The 21,140-nt window shown below is 41.8% G+C and overlaps 1 protein-coding gene across 1 annotated transcript in view; it reads right to left on the bottom strand.

Annotated features, from left to right (window-relative positions):
- The window catches only part of pcxa (pyruvate carboxylase a), a 221,871-nt gene that overhangs the window by 81,230 nt on the left and 119,501 nt on the right, over positions 1 to 21,140 (bottom strand). Inside the window, exon 10 of the mRNA XM_063011646.1 lies at positions 8,164 to 8,346. Coding sequence (XP_062867716.1) covers positions 8,164 to 8,346 — 183 coding nt within the window. The remainder of the gene's footprint in view (positions 1 to 8,163; positions 8,347 to 21,140) is intronic.

The raw sequence follows: 21,140 nt of genomic DNA, 5'->3' as shown, positions 1-21,140 counted from the left end.
ATGCTTGACTGTAGGCAAGATACAGTTGTCTTGGTACTTCTCACCAGGGCGCCGCCACACATGCTGGACACCATCTGAGCCAAACAAGTTTGTCTTGGTCTCGTCAGACCACAGGGCATTCCAGTAATCCATGTTCTTGGACTGCTTGTCTTCAGCAAACTGTTTGCTGGCTTTCTTGTGCGTCAGCTTCCTTCTGGGATGACGACCATGCAGACCGAGTTGATGCAGTGAGCGGCGTATGGTCTGAGCACTGACAGGCTGACCTCCCACGTCTTCAACCTCTGCAGCAATGCTGGCAGCACTCATGTGTCTATTTTTTAAAGCCAACCTCTGGATATGACGCCGAACACGTGGACTCAACTTCTTTGGTCGACCCTGGCGAAGCCTGTTCCGAGTGGAACCTGTCCTGAAAAACCGCTGTATGACCTTGGCCACCATGCTGTAGCTCAGTTTCAGGGTGTTAGCAATCTTCTTATAGCCCAGGCCATCTTTGTGGAGAGTAACAATTCTATTTCTCACATCCTCAGAGAGTTCTTTGCCATGAGGTGCCATGTTGAATATCCAGTGGCCAGTATGAGAGAATTGTACCCAAAACACCAAATTTAACAGCCCTGCTCCCCATTTACACCTGGGACCTTGACACATGACACCAGGGAGGGACAACGACACATTTGGGCACAATTTGGACATGTTCACTGTGGGGTGTACTCACTTATGTTGCCAGCTATTTAGACATTAATGGCTGTGTGTTGAGTTATTTTCAGAAGACAGTAAATCTACACTGATATACAAGCTGTACACTGACTACTCTAAGTTATATCCAAGTTTCATGTCTATAGTGTTGTCCCATGAAAAGATATAATGAAATATTTGCAGAAATGTGAGGGGTGTACTCACTTTTGTGATACACTGTATATAAATGGACAGTGAGTGTAGAAACAAGGAGGTGGTCATAATGTTATGTCTGATGGGTGTATGTTTTGAAACATTAGGTTACTGTTTCACAGATTAAATAGCAGGCTTTGTTATTTCAAGAACCAAAAACTATGGGATGCATTTTTATGAATATTTATGCAATTGGTGATTTTATTAGAGATGTAAGAAACTTTTTGGACATAAAAACACCAACCAGACAAACCAAATCAGCCATCTAACAAAAACAATTTTAATGGTTATACATTATCAAATTAGACACACTACAATCTGCTAGACACTTCACATGCATTAAAAAAAGCAGCTACCTTAATATGAAAATCATTATTTGAAAAATATTTTATACAAGTAACTATGACTAGTCTGGATTGTCCAAATAAGTATCTATCCCAGCATCTCTATCTTTCCTGTCCATCATCTTGCCTTTCATCAGTCTCTTGCTTGTTCTTCTGGGCTCTTTCTCGGCTAGCCCCCAGTAGCCTGTCTGTCAGCTGTGTACCGTTCTGTCTGAACCCTGAACCGTCGAGGTTCTCCATAGTTTGCCCATTACATCTCTGGGAATTGAGCAGGGCTTAACTGGGCGCTTTATTTGAACAGCTAATTAAATATCTTGCGATGGCAGGATTTTAAATAAATTGGCCTAATAAAGATGCCTGATAAAAAGCACACAGGAGCAATTGAAGCACACTGCAGTAGAAAGTGTGTGTGTATGTGTGTGTGTGAGAGAGACAGAAAGCAACTAAACAAAAAAAAAGATCTCAGTTTAGCATCGGAGGAAGTGTTAGACATTAAGTAGAGAATGTGCATTAAAAGCAGCAATTCAGCGTCTTGGTTAATGTAGCTAACCAATATTTAAAGTCTTTCATCCTGAATCATTTCCGTTAATATATGACTCAAAGCACTTTAGCTTCTTAAGTAACGTCAGACTTGCTGATGTGGTGAATGACTTGCAGTAATTCCTAAAAAACGTCATAGTGTAGCTGGAAATCATGACAATATGATGCAACAAACCTAAGTATGACTAACACCAGTAGCTGTTAATAAATTCAATTCTGAACTAGGCAAGATGGATAAGTAGCAGAAGGTATTAAATACAAACCAGATTACTAGCAGAAGCTACAGTAGTACCTTGAAACTCAACGTCATTTGGTTCTGGCAGTGGCGTTGAGTTTAAAAGGCAATGAGTTTTAAGGTATTTTTTCCCATAAAGATGTATGGGAAACCTGTTAATGCACTTTGTAGTTCTACAATTACCTACTGTAGTCCATCTGTTTCTCTACATACCTTTCTAGCCTGTTTTCACCCTGTTCTTCAATGGTCAGGACCCCCACATGACCACCATAGAGTAGGTATTATTTGGGTGGTGGGTCATTCTCAGCACTGCAGTGACACTGACATGGTGGTGGTGTGTTAGTGTGTGTTGTGCTGGTATGAGTGGATCAGACACAGCAGCGCTGATGGAGTTTTCAAATACCGTGTCCACTGACTGTCAACTCAGACACTCCAACCTAGTTGGTCCACCTTGTAGATGTAAAGTCAGAGACGATCGCTCATCTATTGCTGCTGTTTGAGTTGGTCATCTTCTAGACCTTCATCAGTGGTCACAGGATGCTGCCTATGGGGCGCTGTTGGCTGGATATATTTTTGGTTGGTGGACTATTCTCAGTCCAGCAGTGACAGTAAGGTGTTTAAAAGCTCCATCAGCGCTGCTGTGTCTGATCCACTCATACCAGCACAACACACACTAACACACCACCACCATGTCAGTGTCACTGCAGTGCTGAGAATGATCCACCACCTAAATAATACCTGCTGTGTAGTAGTCCTGTGGGGGTCCTGACCATGTAGAGAAGCAGATGGACCACAGTCAGTAATTGTAGAACAACAAAGTGCTTCTATAAATGCACAGCATAAAGATGTATGGGAAACCTGTTAATGCGTTCCATGGTCCCTTGGAACTGCATATATTTTAGGCTAATGTAAAATAATGGGGTTGTTTTTGACACTTACACACTGAAAATAACACAAATATAATATAGAAACACTGAAATACAATTAAAAACAGTTAAAAATCAATAAATAGAATAAAAATACAATAAAACCTGCTCTTTACCTTTGCTTCTTTATTGTTTTCTTACACTTTTTAATTAGTGGATAGAACAAATAAGTAATAATAAAGTAATAATAAAGAGAGGTTTAGTGTTTCTATGTCATTCTTTTAATACATTAAGTTACATTATTTCTTTTTTTTTTTTAATGATAAGCGTTTTAGACTCTTTCTTAGAAAAACTGATTGTTACAATTTCTCAGAACCCCGAGCTATAACACAAGATTAAAAGTGAAACAGCTGAACACAGATACATGTGGAGCTTTCAGAGTAAATCTGACAGTTATTCCACACAAATGCACATTCGTCTCACGTTTAACCGCACCTCTCAAGCTGAGAGCTGAGCAAAGCAGCAGTCACACACGCTTTTAAGGGTGCAAATTTCACTGAGTTGAGTTTTAAAGATTTTGAGTTTAATGGATGTTGAGTTACAAGGTACCACTGTAACTGCTATTATGACCGATAAGAGCTAGTTTCTTTGCAGACAGCCCTGTTACTGAGTCATGTTACCACATTTTATTTAATGTATTTATATTAATTAGTAAATAAATTCACATTAAGTCACATTGGGTAATTTAATTTAGCATGTGCTTGCTGAAATATGAAGCACACAAGCACTCAAAGTTGGTGTTGCAGAATTGCTAATGTAATTGTACTGGATTGTGCATAGAAAAACCTAATGCATACAATAATATAGCAGAAATTGAGTATTATTTATTTATTTATCTATCATGTTTTATACTTTGGTTACAATGGTAGTCAGTTCACAAGGTTATATCGAACACAGTCATGGACAATTTAGTGTCTCTAATTCACCTCACTTGCGACATTAGACTGTGGGAGGAAACCGGAGCATCCAGAGAAAACCCATGCAGACACGGGGCGAACATGCAAACTCCACACAAAAGGACCCGGACTGCCCCACCTGAGGATCAAACCCAGGACTTTCTTGCTGTGAGGCAACAGTGCTACTCACATTTAATTTATGCATATGCGTAAATAAATTCACATAAAGTCACATTAATAGCAGAAATAAACAAGCTCTGAGCTGTGACTTCAGGAAGAAATGATGATAGAAACACAAACTGTAGGAAAAAGGCAGAGCTACATGGAAAGCAACTGTGTGTGTGTGTGTGTGTGTGTGTGTGTGTGTGAGCTTGGAATAAAGAAGCATCTCATTCTGCTCAAGCCATTATAAAAATGGCTGGTCTGAGCTTTCCTGTGCAGGAGGGAGAGCTAGGTGTGCGTTACATGCACATACACAGAGAGAGAGAGAGACTAAGAGAACATTATGGTATGTGGAGACTTGAGTTTCAAGATAAAGTGCTACATTAAAAGCTTTCCTTTCTCAGACTAACACTCAGCTCTGCCATAATACAGCTGCTCTTACCTCACCGTCTACACACACACATAAGCATCCACACACCTTTGCCTGTCTTCTTAATGTCTGCATTTAACAGAGAAAAATTCAAATCCACTGAAATATTTAGTTAATGGAAGGAAAATTAGCCCATATTTTGCCCTAGACTGTAATAAATTCGTAAGTGTTTAGCAGCCATGTCTAACCCAATCTATCAGGAAGCAGCAGTACAATAAGAAGCATAAGCCTGCTTTCACATGATAAGCATTTTTCATTTCATTCACCCGAGCCTGGGTGCATTCTGGTGCTTACCTCAGCGTTTACCCCCTTTCACATTATACATGACAAAAAGCGCTTTCTGCTGGCTGTGCCTCTGAGCAGCAAGCTCGAAAACAATACCTGGTGTTGACGGACAGTATTGACAGTTCATTCACATGCAGTTTTGTGTGAAATGTATTTTAGTTTAAAACAAGAAAGCTCTTGGCAGTGTTTGTCATTTGGAAATGTGCTAAAAGAAAACTGGGATCAATCAAAGTGCACATTAAATCTTAATAAAGAGCTACAAAGCCACAACAAATGAGTCCAGGATTAGTAATGAGGAATTGCTATCTCTAATTCAAACCTCGGTCTCCTTATCTAACAGCTTACTAGTCTCCATGCTGTATTTTTACACAATGTCATGGTTCTATTGAAAGTACGGCAGTTCAGGCTTAGAATCAGTTTTCTCTCCACCATGTCTGTGGTTGGTTTTTGAGTGTATCATATAAAACAGCGGTCCACAACCTTTTTTGCACCACGGACCGGTTTCATATAAGACATAATTACACGGCCCGGCAGGGGCGGGGGGGTTTAAAATAGAACTAGAGAGGTGCATTTCTTGAAGAAAATGCGAGTGTGATTGCAGTGCAGCGGGTGGGTGGGGGTGCGTATCCAAATGCTGTATCCAAGTTGGAGTGTCATCACTGGGCCGGGCGATTGATATCACGAAATTTTAAAAAATGAATGGAAGTGAATAGGACAAAAAAAACAGGCATGGCGGGTGAGCAGATGTGCATATCCAAATGATGTATCCAGGTTGGGGTGTCATCAACGGGCTGTACGATTTAGAGTTGGAACGGCGTCGATATCTCGAAATTTCAAAAAATGAATGTTAGTCAAAGGGGCCAAAAAAGCATATAAAAACGGGCGTGGTGGGTGAACGGGTGCGCAGATCCAAAAGCTGTATACAAGCAGGGGTGTCATTAATGAGCCGGACTATTTAGAGTTGGAAACGATTTGCAGTGAATGCTGTGAAAATGTGTTTAATTCATTTCAAACCAAAAAATTCTAAGAATTTTAACTACCACACTAATTTCTGTGCAGGGGTTTTGAACCTGGGGGTGTGACAACCTGTCCAGGGGGTGTGACATTACGAGATTTTTTTTTACTTCTACAACTAAAGCATTTCATTTTTCACCCACAGGAGGCATGTTTGATTAGTCTCGCTGACCACACACATACGTACACCTAATGCCTAGTTCACACGACACAAATTTTTGCCCTGATTTTTGCTCGCCGACTGGTCGGCGCTAGATTTGCTGGCTTGGGAGCAACTCGGTGTTCGCTCGGCGATCGAAACTCTGCTCTCAATCGCTACGTGTGAACTGCTCAACAATTCGAGGTGCTTGGCGACCGAAGATAATTATCTAGCTAGCTAAATATCTGGATATGAGTCGGCCGACTGACAGTGCAGTGTCAAACAGCCAATGAGAACGCAAGATAAGGGGTGAGGGGAAAAGCAGGGGAGGAGTTGGCAAGCCGTAGCCAAAGGGTTAGGGTACTGGACTAGTAATCAAAAGATTGCTGGTTCAAGCCTCACAACTGCCAGGTTGTGGCTGTTGGGCCCTTGAGCAAGGCCCTTAACCCTCAATTGCTCAGATTGTATACTGTAACTGTACTGTAAGTCGCTTTGGATAAAGGCGTTTGCTAAATGCTGAAAATGCTGAAAATGTAAAATGGTGGGGTAGGGGCAGGGGCAATATTTCTGACCTTATCGATCTCTACAAAACATAACACCAACGTTGCATTGCAAAAAATATTTATTAACCTCCAACTCCTGCTGCTACTCCAAACAATCCCTGCTAGCCATGTAGCCCAGTCCACTCAGATTCACTTATTTTTCCTACTTGCTCTGTAAACCTGCAACTTCAACATGCATCACAGTTTATTTTGCAACTCCTTTGCAACTCCATTACAACTACTGTTTAGCTAGAAAGCATGTTAAACACAGCGTTCACTTATTAAGAATGTTGTACTAGGCCGCTCAGGTGGCGCAGCGGTAAAACATGCTAGCACACCAGAGCTGACATTTCGAACTTGTCGGTTCGGAACTCAGCTCTGCCATCCAGCTGGGCTGTGTGGCTACATGAACAACGATTGGCTTGTTGTTCATACAGGGGTGGACCTCATAACTGATACAATTACAGCCTCTGCTGTCTGGTTGATGGTGCCTGCACAGAGTCGAGGGAGTGGCTTTCTGTATACAAAGCTGATCCGCAGGCTACTGCACACTTGTCAGACAGTCTCACTCTCCTCAATCAGCAGTGGGAATCAGCATCAGTGGAGAGAAAGCAATGCAATCGGGTAATTCGATACGACTTTTCAGGCTTATTAAGGCTTATCAGGTTTTTTTATAACAAAAGCACAAAACATCATTGCCCCGTCATAATTTTCATGATAGAAAGGTTGGGTGCTTCGGACATCAACTAAGGGGCAAAAAAATAGGCCTGCAAGTTGTTCATGCTGAGGAAAAACCTGAACAAACTAGGAGATGAGTGCTTGTGAAACAAAGACCATGATTGATCCGGCTCAGGAGAACATAATGTTCTCCAGTTTTTTTCTTAGACTCTCCACTCTTACAAAAACAAAGTGTGATTGCGGCTTTCGATTGCACCATGAGACAATAAACACACATATTTAACCTCTTATTCCATTACTCCATTAATAAAACTGTGCTAATAGGGCAGTGTTAGTAGATATGACGCTGTGTGGAAGTGATCAAGTCTGAAGGAAAGCATGCTGAAAGTGAAAGCACAGAAATGAAACAAATTACACCAATTACACTCAGAGTGTACTGTCCTCTTACATTTTATAAACACGACCATTAAACTCCAGCCAGTTGAGGGGTAACATGACCTAAAATGCCATTTCATGTTCTATTCATGCATCTCTCAGTGCACTTCAACGGAAATAGGTGCCAATCGACGCCGGCAATCGCTGCTTTTAATTTATTCTCATCAGTGGGTCTGTGTGGTAAATGGAGAACATGCTGGGTGTGTGGACAGACTACAGACCAGCGTGACTCATTCCATATAATTAGACTAAAATTCTGATCTCCCACATCTTCAAACCACAGAGTGGAGAATTTCCACTGAGCTTCAGATCCCTTCAGAAACTAGAAAGGGAAGAATAATGGTTTTTTTCTGTCTCTGACCCCTCACTGGCACATCTCTAGTAACATTCTGTTACTTTTAGCAATTCAGACTGTGTATGAGGTATTAATACTGAAAACATTCTCAACCGTTTTACTCTAAACATGCACGGCGTGTTCAGATCCAGCTTTGAGCCTGTAAGCATTCGTTGCTGCTGCTTCAGCGCTTTCACCTCAGCTGAGGGATTCTGCTTTAATAGTCCGCCCTTGCTGAACCTGAGTACTTTCTGCATCGTTCCTGCAAACCCATGAGGAGATTTTAGGTGACCCCCGTGTCAAGCACCTGGCACTTACCTTGACCCCACGCACGCGAAACTCGGCCAGGGCACGGCTCATTTTGGCAGCGGCGGTGGTCAGGTCTTTACCGCTGGCTATAACTTTAACCAGGAGCGAGTCGTAGTGTGGGGAGATGACTGCGCCTTGGAAGGCAGATGCGCTGTCCAGGCGGATGCCCATTCCCTCACCACTGCGGAAAACCTGCACAGAATGAGATAAAAGGTTTAGAGCATCTGTGGGTTAATGAGAAAACAAATTGTTCCATATGTTAGCAGGTCTAATGTTTAAAGGCTGATTTTCAGTGGCAGCTTATCAGTTTTCACGATTTCTTATTAAATAAGCCATAAGCAAATAAAATAAAACCTCTCTTGATCAGAGAGATAAGTAAGAACCCAATGGTCACTCTAAGCGAAATGCAAATACCCTGTGCAGAGATGGGACAACCTGTTAGACGGACAACCATCTCTGTGGCACTACATAAATCAGATGGAAGTCAATGATGAGTAAAAGTCATATAGGAGCACGCTTTGAGATTGGTGTAGCAAAAATGTAACTATTTGAGCAGAACAGCAAGCACTTTGGTAAAAAACAGGTACTGAACATCAGTTGGCCTGTTAGATTCACATTGTAAAACATGATGGTGGTAGCATCATGCTGTGGGATGCTTTTCCATGGCAGTGACGAGGAGGCTGGTAGGAATTGATGGATAGATGGATAAATGCAGCCAAATACAGGTCAGACAGGGCTGATAGTTCACCTGTCAACATGCTGATGACCCAAAGCCTACAGCCAAAACAACACTGGAATGATTTTTGAGTCCCTTAAATGTCCTTAAGTAAATCCAACAGAGCTTGAGAGCATCTGCCATAAACAAATGGGATAGTCTGCTCAAATTTGGATGCGCAAATATCTGAAAAGACATGCAGTTCTAACTGTTGCCAAATTGGCTTCTACAGAGTACTAAATTCCAAGAATTATGGCTACTTAAGTGTAGACTGATGGGTAAAATGACATTTATAGGCCGCTCAGGTGGCGCAGCGGTAAAATATGCTAGCACACCAGAGCTGGGATCTCGAATACGTATCGTATCAAATCTCAGCTTTGCCATCCGGCTGGGCTGGGCGGCCACATGAACGACGATTGGCTGTTGTTCAGGAATGGGATGAGCCGGACCAGGGTTCCTCAACAACCTCTGCTGGCTGATTGGTAGTGCCTGTGCAGAGTTGGGAAATTAATGCTGATCAGGGTGTGGCTCTCCATGCACAAGGCTGCATATGAAGAGGCAGTCGGTACTGCACATGTGTCGGAGGGGGCGAGTGTCTGTGCAAAGCTCCTCAGTCAGCAGGGGAGGGTTGTATCGGAAGAGGTGAAGTGTAACGCAACCAGGGTGATTAGATACGACAAGATTAGGGGAGAAAATTTTTAGCTATTTAAAATAAAATTTACAAAACAATAATGCAAAAAGTAAAGGCAAAAGTCCAAATACTTTCTGAATCCACTGCATTTCTCAGTCACACATATACAGCTTGGACAATATGTACATTGCATTGCTTATGATCTGAGAAATCTTCTACACAGAAGACTTCTACAGTAAGCAAGATCAGAGAATAACTGAAATGATAAAAGCCTCCAGATGAATCACACATTCTTTTTCTTTGTCTTATCTCCCTACATAGCCTATTGCTACTCCTAGTCATCATTGCAGCACTGTAGGTGGTCATGATGTTGCCATGGATTGCCTCCCAATCTTTGGCATCTACCCAAGTAAAAATCTGGGTCCTGAATACCATGCAATTAAAAGCCCTACACCAGAAACACGGAGCATCGCGATGGACCCTCAGCATCATAGCGAACCTCATTTCCAGACCCACGTTAATGAGTGTGAGTGAGAAGGAATGGGATGCTGAGACATTTTTCACACAGCGCTTTAAGCATGAATCTGATTACTGCTGAGCTTGGTAACCATGCATATGCTGCAACTACACAAAATCCTGGCAACACACTTAAATCAGCCAGGAATTTTGATTTACTGAAGCTGACATGCAGGTTGTCAAAAAAAAACAAAAGCTGGTCCCGGGCAGATTGTACTTTAGAATAGAGGTGTCAGAACATATTTGACTATTCATTTTTTATTATAGACACCTAATGTATTTCTACCTGAACGTTTCTAAATGTGTGTGCTAAAAGACATCCCTCGCTTCTGGTAGGAAAACAGGGTCTGAATCAATTATTTACATTTACATTTTTGGCATTTAGCAGACGCTTTTATCCAAAGCGACTTACAGTAATGTGACAGTATATTATCTAAGCAACTGAGGGTTAAGGGCCCTGCTCAAGGTCCCAACAGTGGCAACCTGGCAGTAGCGGGGCTTGAACCAGCAACCTTTTAGTTACTAGTCCAGTACTTTAACCACTATGCTACAACTGCCCTACATTTACTCTGTAGTAGATGTTTCAGCCTAAAGATGGTGTCTTTATATCTATGGCTGAATCTGAAATGGTTTGTTTATTTGTTTTGTTTATTAGGACGGTGTGGACTTGTGTAGCCTAGTGGGTAGAGCTTTGGGCTATCAACTCAAAGGTTGAGAGTTCGTATCCCAGCTCTGTCATGCAGCCACTGTTGGGTCCTTGAGCAAGGTCCTTAACCCTGTCTGCTCCAGGGGCGCCGTACGATGGCTGACCCTGCACTCTGACCCCAACTTCCAATCAAGCTGGGATTTGCGAAGAAAGAATTTCATTGTACTGTTGTACTATTCTACATTCTATTCTATTGAACATCATGTTTTACACTTTGGTTACGTTCATGACAGGAACGTTGGTTACACATTACACAAGGTTCATCAGTTCACAAGTTCAATGTCAAATACAGTCATGGACAATTTTGTATCTCCAATTCACTTCACTTGCATGTCTTTGGACTGTGGGAGGAGCTCCCGGAGGAAACCCATGCAGACACGGGGAGATCATGCAAACTACACAAAGAAAGGACCTGGACTTCCCCACTTGGGGATCGAACCCAGGACCTTCGTGCTGTGAGGCAACAGTGCTACCCACCGAGCAGCCCTGGAGGAAAATTAATAGTTTAGATTAATCGACAGAAAAATAGTCGTTAATGGCAGCCCTAGTCAGTATACTGAAGAAGTAAGTTCAGCAGCAAAACAATTTACAAATCCACTATGAACACAAATCCTTTTATTTGTTTTACACCTTTTTATCTTGAACTACTTTGAATTCATTAAGTATACTATTACAAGAGTCTATTTAAATTAAACAAATAGAGTTCTATTAAATAAGCATGTATCAGTCTTCAGTACAAACAGCTCAGAGATAACACGGTTAAGAAAAAAATTTAATTCTTTTAATCAGATCACTGTTGTATCACATCCAGCACAGATTCACTCATAAATTATGCATGATCCTCGACTGATTAAAATGATAAATTTAATAAGTATCAAAAGCTTAAGGATTCGTTCTGAGCAAAGCTTAAATTAAAGCAGAAATGTAGGAACAGCAAATACAGATCAGAGTTCCATTCTTTGTTCATTTTACAGATTTTTTTAAAATAATGTTGTTGCATTTTCTACAGTTTATGTTCTGAAACATGAAACCTGATAAGCACTCATACTGCAAGCATGGAGAATTGCACTGCGACCGTGACATTTGTTCTTAAGCCCTGTATTCTCAGATAAAGCTCATGTGAATCCTTGTTTTGTTCATGCTGGTCAATTCAGAAGTGTGAGCTATCCAGACCAGAGTCACAAATAAAGCACATGAAATAATTATACAAACAACCAAACATACACTATATTGCCAAAGGTATACACTTGTCTGCCTTCACACGCACATGAACTTGAGTGATTCCCATTCTTAATCCATAGGGTTTAATATGATGTCCGCCCACCTTTCGCAACTATAACAGCTTCAACTCTTCTGGGAAGGCTTTCCACAAGGTTTAGGAGTGTGTTTATGGGAATTTTTGACCATTCTTCCAGAAGCGCATTTGTGAGGTCAGACACTGATGTTGGACGAGAAGGCCTGGCTCACAGTCTCCGCTCTAATTCATCCCAAAGGTGTTCTATCAGGTTGAGGTCAGGACTTTGTGCGGGCAGTCAAGTTCTTCCACACCAAACTCACTCATTCATGTCTTTATGGACCTTGCTTTGTGCACTGGTGCGCAGTCATGTTGGAACAGGAAGGGGCCATCACCAAACTGTTCCCACAAAGTTGGGAGCATGAAATTGTCCAAAATCTCTTGGTACGCTGAGGCATTAAGATTTCCTTTCACTGGAACTAAGGGGCCGAGTCCAACTCCTGAAAAACAACCCCACACCATAATCCCCCCTCACCAAACTTTACACTTGGCACAATGCAGTCAGACAAGTACCATTCTCCTGGCAACCGCCAAACCCAGAAACGTCCATCGTATTGCCAGACGGAGAAGCGTGATTCGTCACTCCAGAGAACACGTCTCCATTGCTCTAGAGTCCAGTGGCGGCGTGCTTTAAACCACTGCATCCGACGCTTTGCATTGCGCTTGGTGATGTAAGGCTTGGATGCAGCTGCTCGGCTATGGAAACCCATTCCATGAAGCTCTCTACGCACTGTTCTTGAGCTAATCTGAAGGTCACATGAGGTTTAAAGGTCTGTAGCGATTGACTCAGCATCCACTGACCCCGCTCTGTCATTTTACGTGGCCTACCACTTCGTGGCTGAGTTGCTGTCGTTCCCAATCACTTTCACTTTGTTATAATACCACTGACAGTTGACTGTGGAATATTTAGTAGCGAGGAAATTTCACGACTGGACTTGTTGCACAGGTGGCATCCTATCACGGTACCACGCTGGAATTCACTGAGCTCCTGAGAGTGACCCATTCTTTCACTAATGTTTGTAAAAGCAGTCTGCCTAGTGCCTAGGTGCTTGGTTTTATACACCTGTGGCCATGGAAGTGATTGGAATACCTGAATTCAATGATTTGGATGGGTAAGTGAATACTTTTGGCAATATAGTGTATTTGAGCATAAAAGCATGTCTAATTTATGAGTGGATCTGTGCTGGATTGATACACCAGTGATATAATGAAAAGAACTTTGACTTTATTCTGCAGCCTTAAACACTGACGTTCTCTCTAAAAGACAAAGGTAAAGATCACGACTGTGGCAAACCGAGACCTGAAAAATTTAACCAAGGAGAAAAAGCCATCAGGTCAGTCCATTCTAAATATACAGAAAGTGTGAGCGTGTGTGTGTGTGTGTAGTGACATTTCAGATGATGATGAGTAATGCTGCATGCATCAGCTCATCTCTGAGAGAAAAAGAGAGCGTGTGTGTAAAAATATACTTACTGACCACTTTATTAGGTCCACATGCTTTGTACTAGGATTCATTTGCCAAGTTTTAAGCTACACATGCCATACAGATGAACTTTGTGGGTATACAAATACTGACTGTACCCATCTGTTGTTCTGTACACCAAGTAACCCCTTCTGTGTGAAATGAAAATGCAATCCACTGACCGGATATTTTTTTGATTGGTGGACCATTTTAAGCTCTGTAATAACACTTGTTTACCCTTACTGGCCTCTTTATAAGAAACCCTGTGAGCACAAGCAGCAATTGCACAGTTAAAAAACAGAGATTTTTATTTGTCAATCCGCCACTAGCCTTAAATAAGTGGACTGCCCCCACCACACCCACACCCTTCCTTCCTAGTTGGATTCATACCTCTATCACCACCTCACGAACTGGACAAGGAGGGCCAAGAGTATCAAGCATCCCCTCCAACATGCACACATTCGCCAGCCGTGACTTTTACTTTTTTCTTTTGGTTACATTTATAACAGGACAGGTAATTACTGATTACACAGGGTTCATCAGTTTACAAGTTTAATGTCAAACACAGTCCTGGACAATTTTGTATCTCCAATTCACCTCACTTGCATGTCTTTAGACTGTGGGAGGAAACCGGAGCTCCTGGAGGAAACCCTTACACAGACACGAGGAGAGTATGCAAACTCACAATGGAGCGTTAAAAGAGGAACAGTAAGTGCCGCTCAGGTAGCGCAGCAGTAAAATACGCTAGCACACCAGAGCTGGGATTTCGAATACATCGTATCGAATCTCAGCTCTGCCATCCGGCTGGGCTGGGCGGCTTTATGAACAACGTCTGGATGTTGTTCATCCAGGGAGGGAGCCGGATAGGGATCTCATAACTGATGCAATTACGACCTCTGCTGGCTGGTTGATGGCGTCTGCACAGAGTAGAGGAATAATGCTGACCAGGGTGTGGCTCTCCATGCACAGGGCTGATTCGCATATGAACTCGGCTGGTGCGGGTGAAAAAATGCAGTCGGCTACTTCTCACGTATCGGAGGGGGTGTGTGTCAGTTCGCTCTCCTCAATCAGGGTGGGGGTCAGCACCAGTAGAGAGGAAGCATAATGCAACTGGGTGAAAAAAAAAGGAACAGTAAGCACTGCTAATCATCTATTGTTAATGCAGGCACCTCAACCTTTCAACTTCTTTCCTTATGTACAGGCACAGCCTATCATGTTTGCGTGTGGGAGCCCAGTTGGTCGATAGCACAGCTTAGATTAGCGGTGGTGGGCTAGTGCATTAGACTGCCAGTGTTTGGCTTATTTTTTTTATTTTTTCCCAGCATTTACAGTCAGGCATTAAAAATCCCAACAACCTGCTGCATTCATGTTATTGCAGTGCTGAGAACGGTCCACCACCTACATAATATCTGGTCAGCGTTGGTCATTTCTATTAATATTCCAGGTAAAAGTAGGTGACAGAGTTCAGACCAACAGATATACTCTCATAAGTATATATTAGTGTGTCCATCTGCAGAAGGAACCAATTAATGGGGCGAAGGACCATGCTCACAACATGCCACCGCTCCATGAATCACACACTGCCTCTATGCTGCCTCCACCCATGGTAACTACGGCAACTCAAAACGGTAGCCTGCCAGCCTGCTTCTCATTTTGCCTGCCCGGTGTTAAACACTGCATCCTTTCCCAAAGTAGGTCAGTGCACCTTTGCAGCACTTTCTCCAAGCTCCAGACCTGCTAATCTGGCATCTCACTGCCTCTGTGCTACTGACAGTCCAGCTTCCCAGCCCTTCATCTGTGTGTCTGGTTTCTTTCGCAAAAACCAAATGTTAACATGGTAATAAAAACATGAAAATCCCAGAGCTCACACACACACCATTACCATCAAATCATGTCAAGTGCAAAGCAATTTGAATGCTAGTATGCAAATCCCAATAAATCTCATTAAAGTAGTAATGGGCACAAAAAGTCTACTAATGGAGTACTTGGTAAGTAACCATTTAATTGAATAGTAGGGGGTTTCATTGTTTACAGCAAGCCAACCTCATTAGGACCCCTACTTAGCATACACCGATCAACCATAACATTAAAACCACCTTCTTGTTTCTAAACTCACTGTCCATTTTATCAGCTCCACTTACCATATAGGAGCACTTTGTAGTTCTACAATTACTGACTGTATGCTTTGTTAGCCCCCTTTCATGCTGTTCTTCAATGGTCACTACAGAGCAGGTGGTGGATCATTCTCAGCACTGCAATGAGACTGACATGGTGGTGGTGTGTTAGTGTGTGTTGTGCTGGTATGAGTGGATAAGACACAGCAGCGCTGATTGAGTTTTTAAACACCTCACTGTCACTGCTGGACTGAAAATAGTCCACCAAACAAAAATATATCCAGCCAACAGCACCCCATGGGCAGCGTCCTGTGACCACTGATGAAGGTCTAGAGGATGACCAACTCAAACAGCAGCAATAGATGAGCGCCTCTAGAGATCGTCTCTGACGACCAACTAGGTAGGAGTGTCTAATAGAGTGGACAGTGAGTGGATGCAGTATTTAAAAACTCCAGCAGCACTGCTGTGTCTGAACACACCACCACCATGTCATTGTCACTGCAGTGTTGAGAATGATCCACCACCTAAATAATACCTGCTCTGTAGTGGTCTTGGGAGGGTCCTGACCATTGAAGAACAGCATGAAAGGGGGCTAACAAAGCATGCAGAGAAACTGATGGACTACAGTCTGTAATTGTAGAACTAAAAAGTGCTCCTATATGGTAAGTGGAGCTGATACAATGGACAGTGAGTGTAGAAACAAGGAGGTGGTTTTAATGTTATGGCTGATCAGTGTACACTTTATGGCTTAAAGTATGTAGAAACCATAAGCTTCTTGGACATACCATTCCAAAATCATAAGCATGCATATCCAGCCCACAGACTAAGGGTCTGGCTCTTTGCGACTAGAGGTCACTGTGACAGCTGAGCAGCCGGTCACTTTGGAAACAGTGCATGAAACATCCTATCATTTATTCAACAGATAGCACCATGCAATCTGTACAACAGCCCAAACTGATCCATTACCACATAGGTTTATATGGTATTTCGTTGCATAGCAACAAGCAATCCATTAAACTACAATTCTGGCTAAAGAAATAGTTCATATTAAATATAAATATTTCAAACAACATTGTGTTATCTTTGTTTCAGTCGTATGATAACCACAAATCAGCACTAAAATGCTTAAGTTTACATCGTCGTTGGCTTGTGCCTGCGTTCACAGCCGTGATGTTATTTGTGATAACAGGCAACCTCTGATCTACTGCTTAATTAAGTCATCATGTCCAACTCATGACTAATTTATAATCATAGCCGGTTGTCACTTTGTCTTTGTTTACAGCTTTACACGTGTGTGCTGTTGATGCATGAAAATAATTAATAAAATAATTTAGTAGAATGACTCCTTGTGCTGGTTTTGTTTGTATGTTTTTACTACGGTTCATAATGACTGGTAAAGGCATGTGTGACCTTTAACCATTTCCAGATATATTGTATATCAGTTTCCAAATATACTGTAGATCAATGATTCAAAACATTAGAACCACCCCCAAAATGTGCACAGCTGATGGCTAAAGAGCCGTCTGTATAAGTACTGCCCAGTACTGGCTGCTTTGAAGAATGCCATCTCTTTTACTGTGTAAGAAGGCCACTTACACTCTTTAGGACATCTAAAGATCTAAAGATTCATTAGCCATGGTCAAGACTGGTCTGAGCAGGTGTTTTTAATAGATGCTGTGAAATATACACTTGATCAGCCATAACATTAAAACCACCTCCTTGTTTCTACACTCACTGTATATTTTATCGGCTTCACTTACCATATAGGAGCACTTTGTAGTTCTACAATTACTGACTGTAGTCCATCTGTTTCTCTGCATGCTTTGTTAACCTGCTTTCATGCTGTTCTTCAGGGGTCAGGACTCTCCCAGGACCACTACAGAGCAGGTATTATTTGGGTGGTGGATCATTCTCAGCACTGCAGTGACACTGACATGGTGGTGGTGTGTTAGTGTGTGTTGTGCTGGTATGAGTGGATCAGACAGAGCAGCGCTGATGGAGTTTTTAAACACCTTACTTTTACTGCTGGACTGAGAATAGTCCACCAACCTAAAATATTTAGCCAACAGCGCCTCGTGGGCAGTGTCCTGTGACCACTGATGAAGGTCAAACAGCAGCAATAGATGAGCAATCGTCTCTGACCTTACATCTACAAGGTGGACCAACTAGGTAGGAGTGTCTAATAGAGTGTACAGTGAGTGGACACGGTTTTTAAAAACTCCAGCAGCGCTGCTGTGTCTGATCCACTCATACCAGCACAACACACACTAACACACCACCACTGCAGTGCTGAGAATCATCAACCACTATTAAATAATACCTGCTCTGTGGTGGTCCTGTGGGGGTGCTGACCATTGAAGAACAGGATGAAAGCAGGCTAAAGGGGAACGTAGAGAAACAGATGGACTACAGTCAGTAATTGTATATGGTATATGGTAAGTGGTGCTGATAAAATGGACAGTGAGTGTAGAAACAATGAGGTGGTTTTAATGTTATGGCTGATTAGTGTATATAACACAGTCTTGCCAACAAGGTCAGGGTTTTTGTCGGACAAGAGTACAAGCTACAAACCCGCTCATTGTCTCAGAAGTCTATTAAGACCGTGACCTCTTCACCTATCAAATGATGACTCAAGAAATCAGCTATGCGCAGACTGTCAGAGTAAGCTGAGGATTTGCCGGATTTAATTTCATAAACACATAATAGCGAGTAAGAAATCATTAAAGAATTTAGAAGGTACAAAGCAGGTCAGACGGTAAAGAAATAATTAAATATGAGTCTTTCAATGGTACATTAAACCCAGTTTTACAGACAATTCCAGGCTAAGATGTTTTTAATATACCTGCAGTATAATCTCTTTTTAAACCAGCTCACATTACACACTTTACTAACCCGAGAGAGTGTGAAAGAAAAATGATCATATCACTTTTCTACACACAGTAAAGCCTCTCGATTTAAACAGCTATCATGCTGCAACCTTAACATACTTTCCAGACAATAGGTTTCTCTGGAGTATATTATACAGCTGCTTTAACCTGTTTAAAGCATATAGCCAAAATAAACTATATGGCCAAAAGAATAAAGACAACCTGCCTGATTATTGAGTTTAAGTGTTTCTGCCATGTCCATAGATATTCTATAAAATAAGTAATGATTAGGGTTGGCTTGATACCACTTTTTTATGTCGGATACCGATACTGCAAATTAAGTATCTGCCAATACCAATACCAATCCGATACCGTTATTTCTCCTCTGCTGTTTTTTCACACAGAACATTTAGCAGCATTTTTGGTTTCACTTACGTTCGAGCTGTTGTCCACATGACACATCTCGCTTTGCGGTGTGTCGTCAATTGGAAGATGTGAATGTCAATCAAACGTGATGGACCAATTAGAATTGACGCAAATTTGAGATTTTCCGTTAAAGTTCTTTCACGTTTTTAGATGATTAAACCCTTTTTGATTTTGAAGAGGACACCTGTGGCTAAACGGGAAACGGTGTCGTTTGTTTTATTTCATAACACTAATGGATTAATCGTTGAGGATGTGAGAGATCTCCAAGCTGGGACAAGATAGGTTTTCTTTATCTCAGGTGAGCGATTTATCATTTATAAAGAGATTTTTCTTGTGTTTAAACAGTGTTTTTAGATGTGGCAGTAGTAGATGATTTTTAAAAATACTAAAAGTAGATCAGTGTGTTTTAATTTCTGAATGGCTGTTGCAGATGAGTTGTAGATCAGTGGAACATGTTAATGATGTTATCAAGATGCACCTTGTTACGGCAGTTGCCGACTGAGCTGGCAATAAACGGCGCTCTGTTGGAACATACAGTATCTTTGTGTGTTATTTGCTTTTCACACAAACAATGGCCTTATTTACATTAAGTGTTATTTACATGAAGCAACAGTATCGGATCAGATTACACGTTTTTTTCCTTCCGATATCCGATCAAGTGATTTGGGCCAATATCGGACCGATACAGAGTATCAGTATCAGCCTGCCCTAGTAATAAGACCCTTTCATATCCATTATTACTGTGTCTCTGTGTGCACAAAGCAAGACTCACTAAGAATTCAAACCTGGTTTCATGAATTGGTGTGGCCTAAAACATTTGAACGGCTTTGGGGTGAATTGGGACGATGAATGTGAGCCAGGCCTTCTCGTACAACATCAGTGCCTAACCAGTGCCTAAGTGTAGTAATTCGTTAACAAATGCTGATAACCCAGAACATTAGGACCACATGCTTACTATGCTGCTAAACAGAATATTATATGACATTATATGTCATACAGAATCATGTTAGGTCACCCAGCTCAGTATGGTCTATTCTACTATTAATATTTGTGCTTGAAGTTAACATGTACATTGGTTGTATTAACCTGTAAGCAATATGTGTGGCTACAATAGCAGATGAGACTAATTAGAAAGGGTGTCCACTGCCGCTCAGGTGGCACAGCGGTAAAAACACATGCTGGAACCAGAGCTGGGATCTCGAATACATCGTATCAAATCTCAGCTCTGCCTGCCGGCTAAGGCTGAGCAGCCACATGAACAAACGATTGGCCTGTTGTTCAGATATGGGTGGGACTAAGCGAGATGGGGTCTCTCTCTCATAACTAATGCAATTACGACCTCTGCTCACTGATTGATGGCGCCTGCACAGAGATGAGAAAAAAAGTGCTCTTAGGGTGTGTCTCTCTGTACACAGTGCTGAGCTGCACTACACTCGTCAAAGTGTAGGTGATAAGATGCATACGGCTGCTGCCCATGTGTCGGAGGGAGTGTGGGTTAGCTTTGTTCTCCTCAATCAGAGCGGGGATCGGCATTGGTGGAGAGGAAGCATGACGCAATCGGGTAATTGGACGTGCTAAAAAAGGGAGAATGGGGGAAAAGAAAAAAGAAAAAAGAAAGGGTGTCCACTTACTTTCTTTGCAGTTACTGATTTTGTGATAGCATGTGATTTAGTATTCCTCGTATTGTAACTAGGCCTTGTCTGGATTCAATGCTTAAATAATCCCATGTATATTTTAACGAGTCCCTGTTAAATCAGCATTTTTTATTTAATGAGCACAAAGCCTTTCAAAACATCTGATGAAAAATGTAGGTGGCATGCATGACAGAAAGAGAAAGTCTGAAGTAAACTAGAGAATGCCGCTCCGGTGACTGAGTGTGAAGTGGGAATTGTAGGCGTTATTGAATCTGACCTGACCTTCACAAATCACATCACAAAATTAACGAAGTCTGGCGTATTTCATCTCCGCAATACCAAACACACAGGACTGCCTCTGACTGCAGGAAAACTAAAACGTGACACTGGAACTAAAAGGGAGGTGTTAAAATGTGCAGTAAATAATAATGGAAGTTACCTTTATATTGTTTTAAAGAAAAAGGTAGAAATGGTTGTGTAATACCAATACCATTTAAACTGTATTACTTTTTCTTAAAATGTTTATTAATAGAAAAAGGTAAACGACTAATGATGTTGTCCACAGCATACAAAGCTGAAACTGAACTTCCAGAGATCACATAAATGATTAATCTTTAAATA

This window comes from Trichomycterus rosablanca, chromosome 16 (assembly GCF_030014385.1).
Source record: "Trichomycterus rosablanca isolate fTriRos1 chromosome 16, fTriRos1.hap1, whole genome shotgun sequence".
Taxonomy (NCBI): domain Eukaryota; kingdom Metazoa; phylum Chordata; class Actinopteri; order Siluriformes; family Trichomycteridae; genus Trichomycterus; species Trichomycterus rosablanca.
This window is presented reverse-complemented; position numbering and strand designations above follow the sequence as displayed.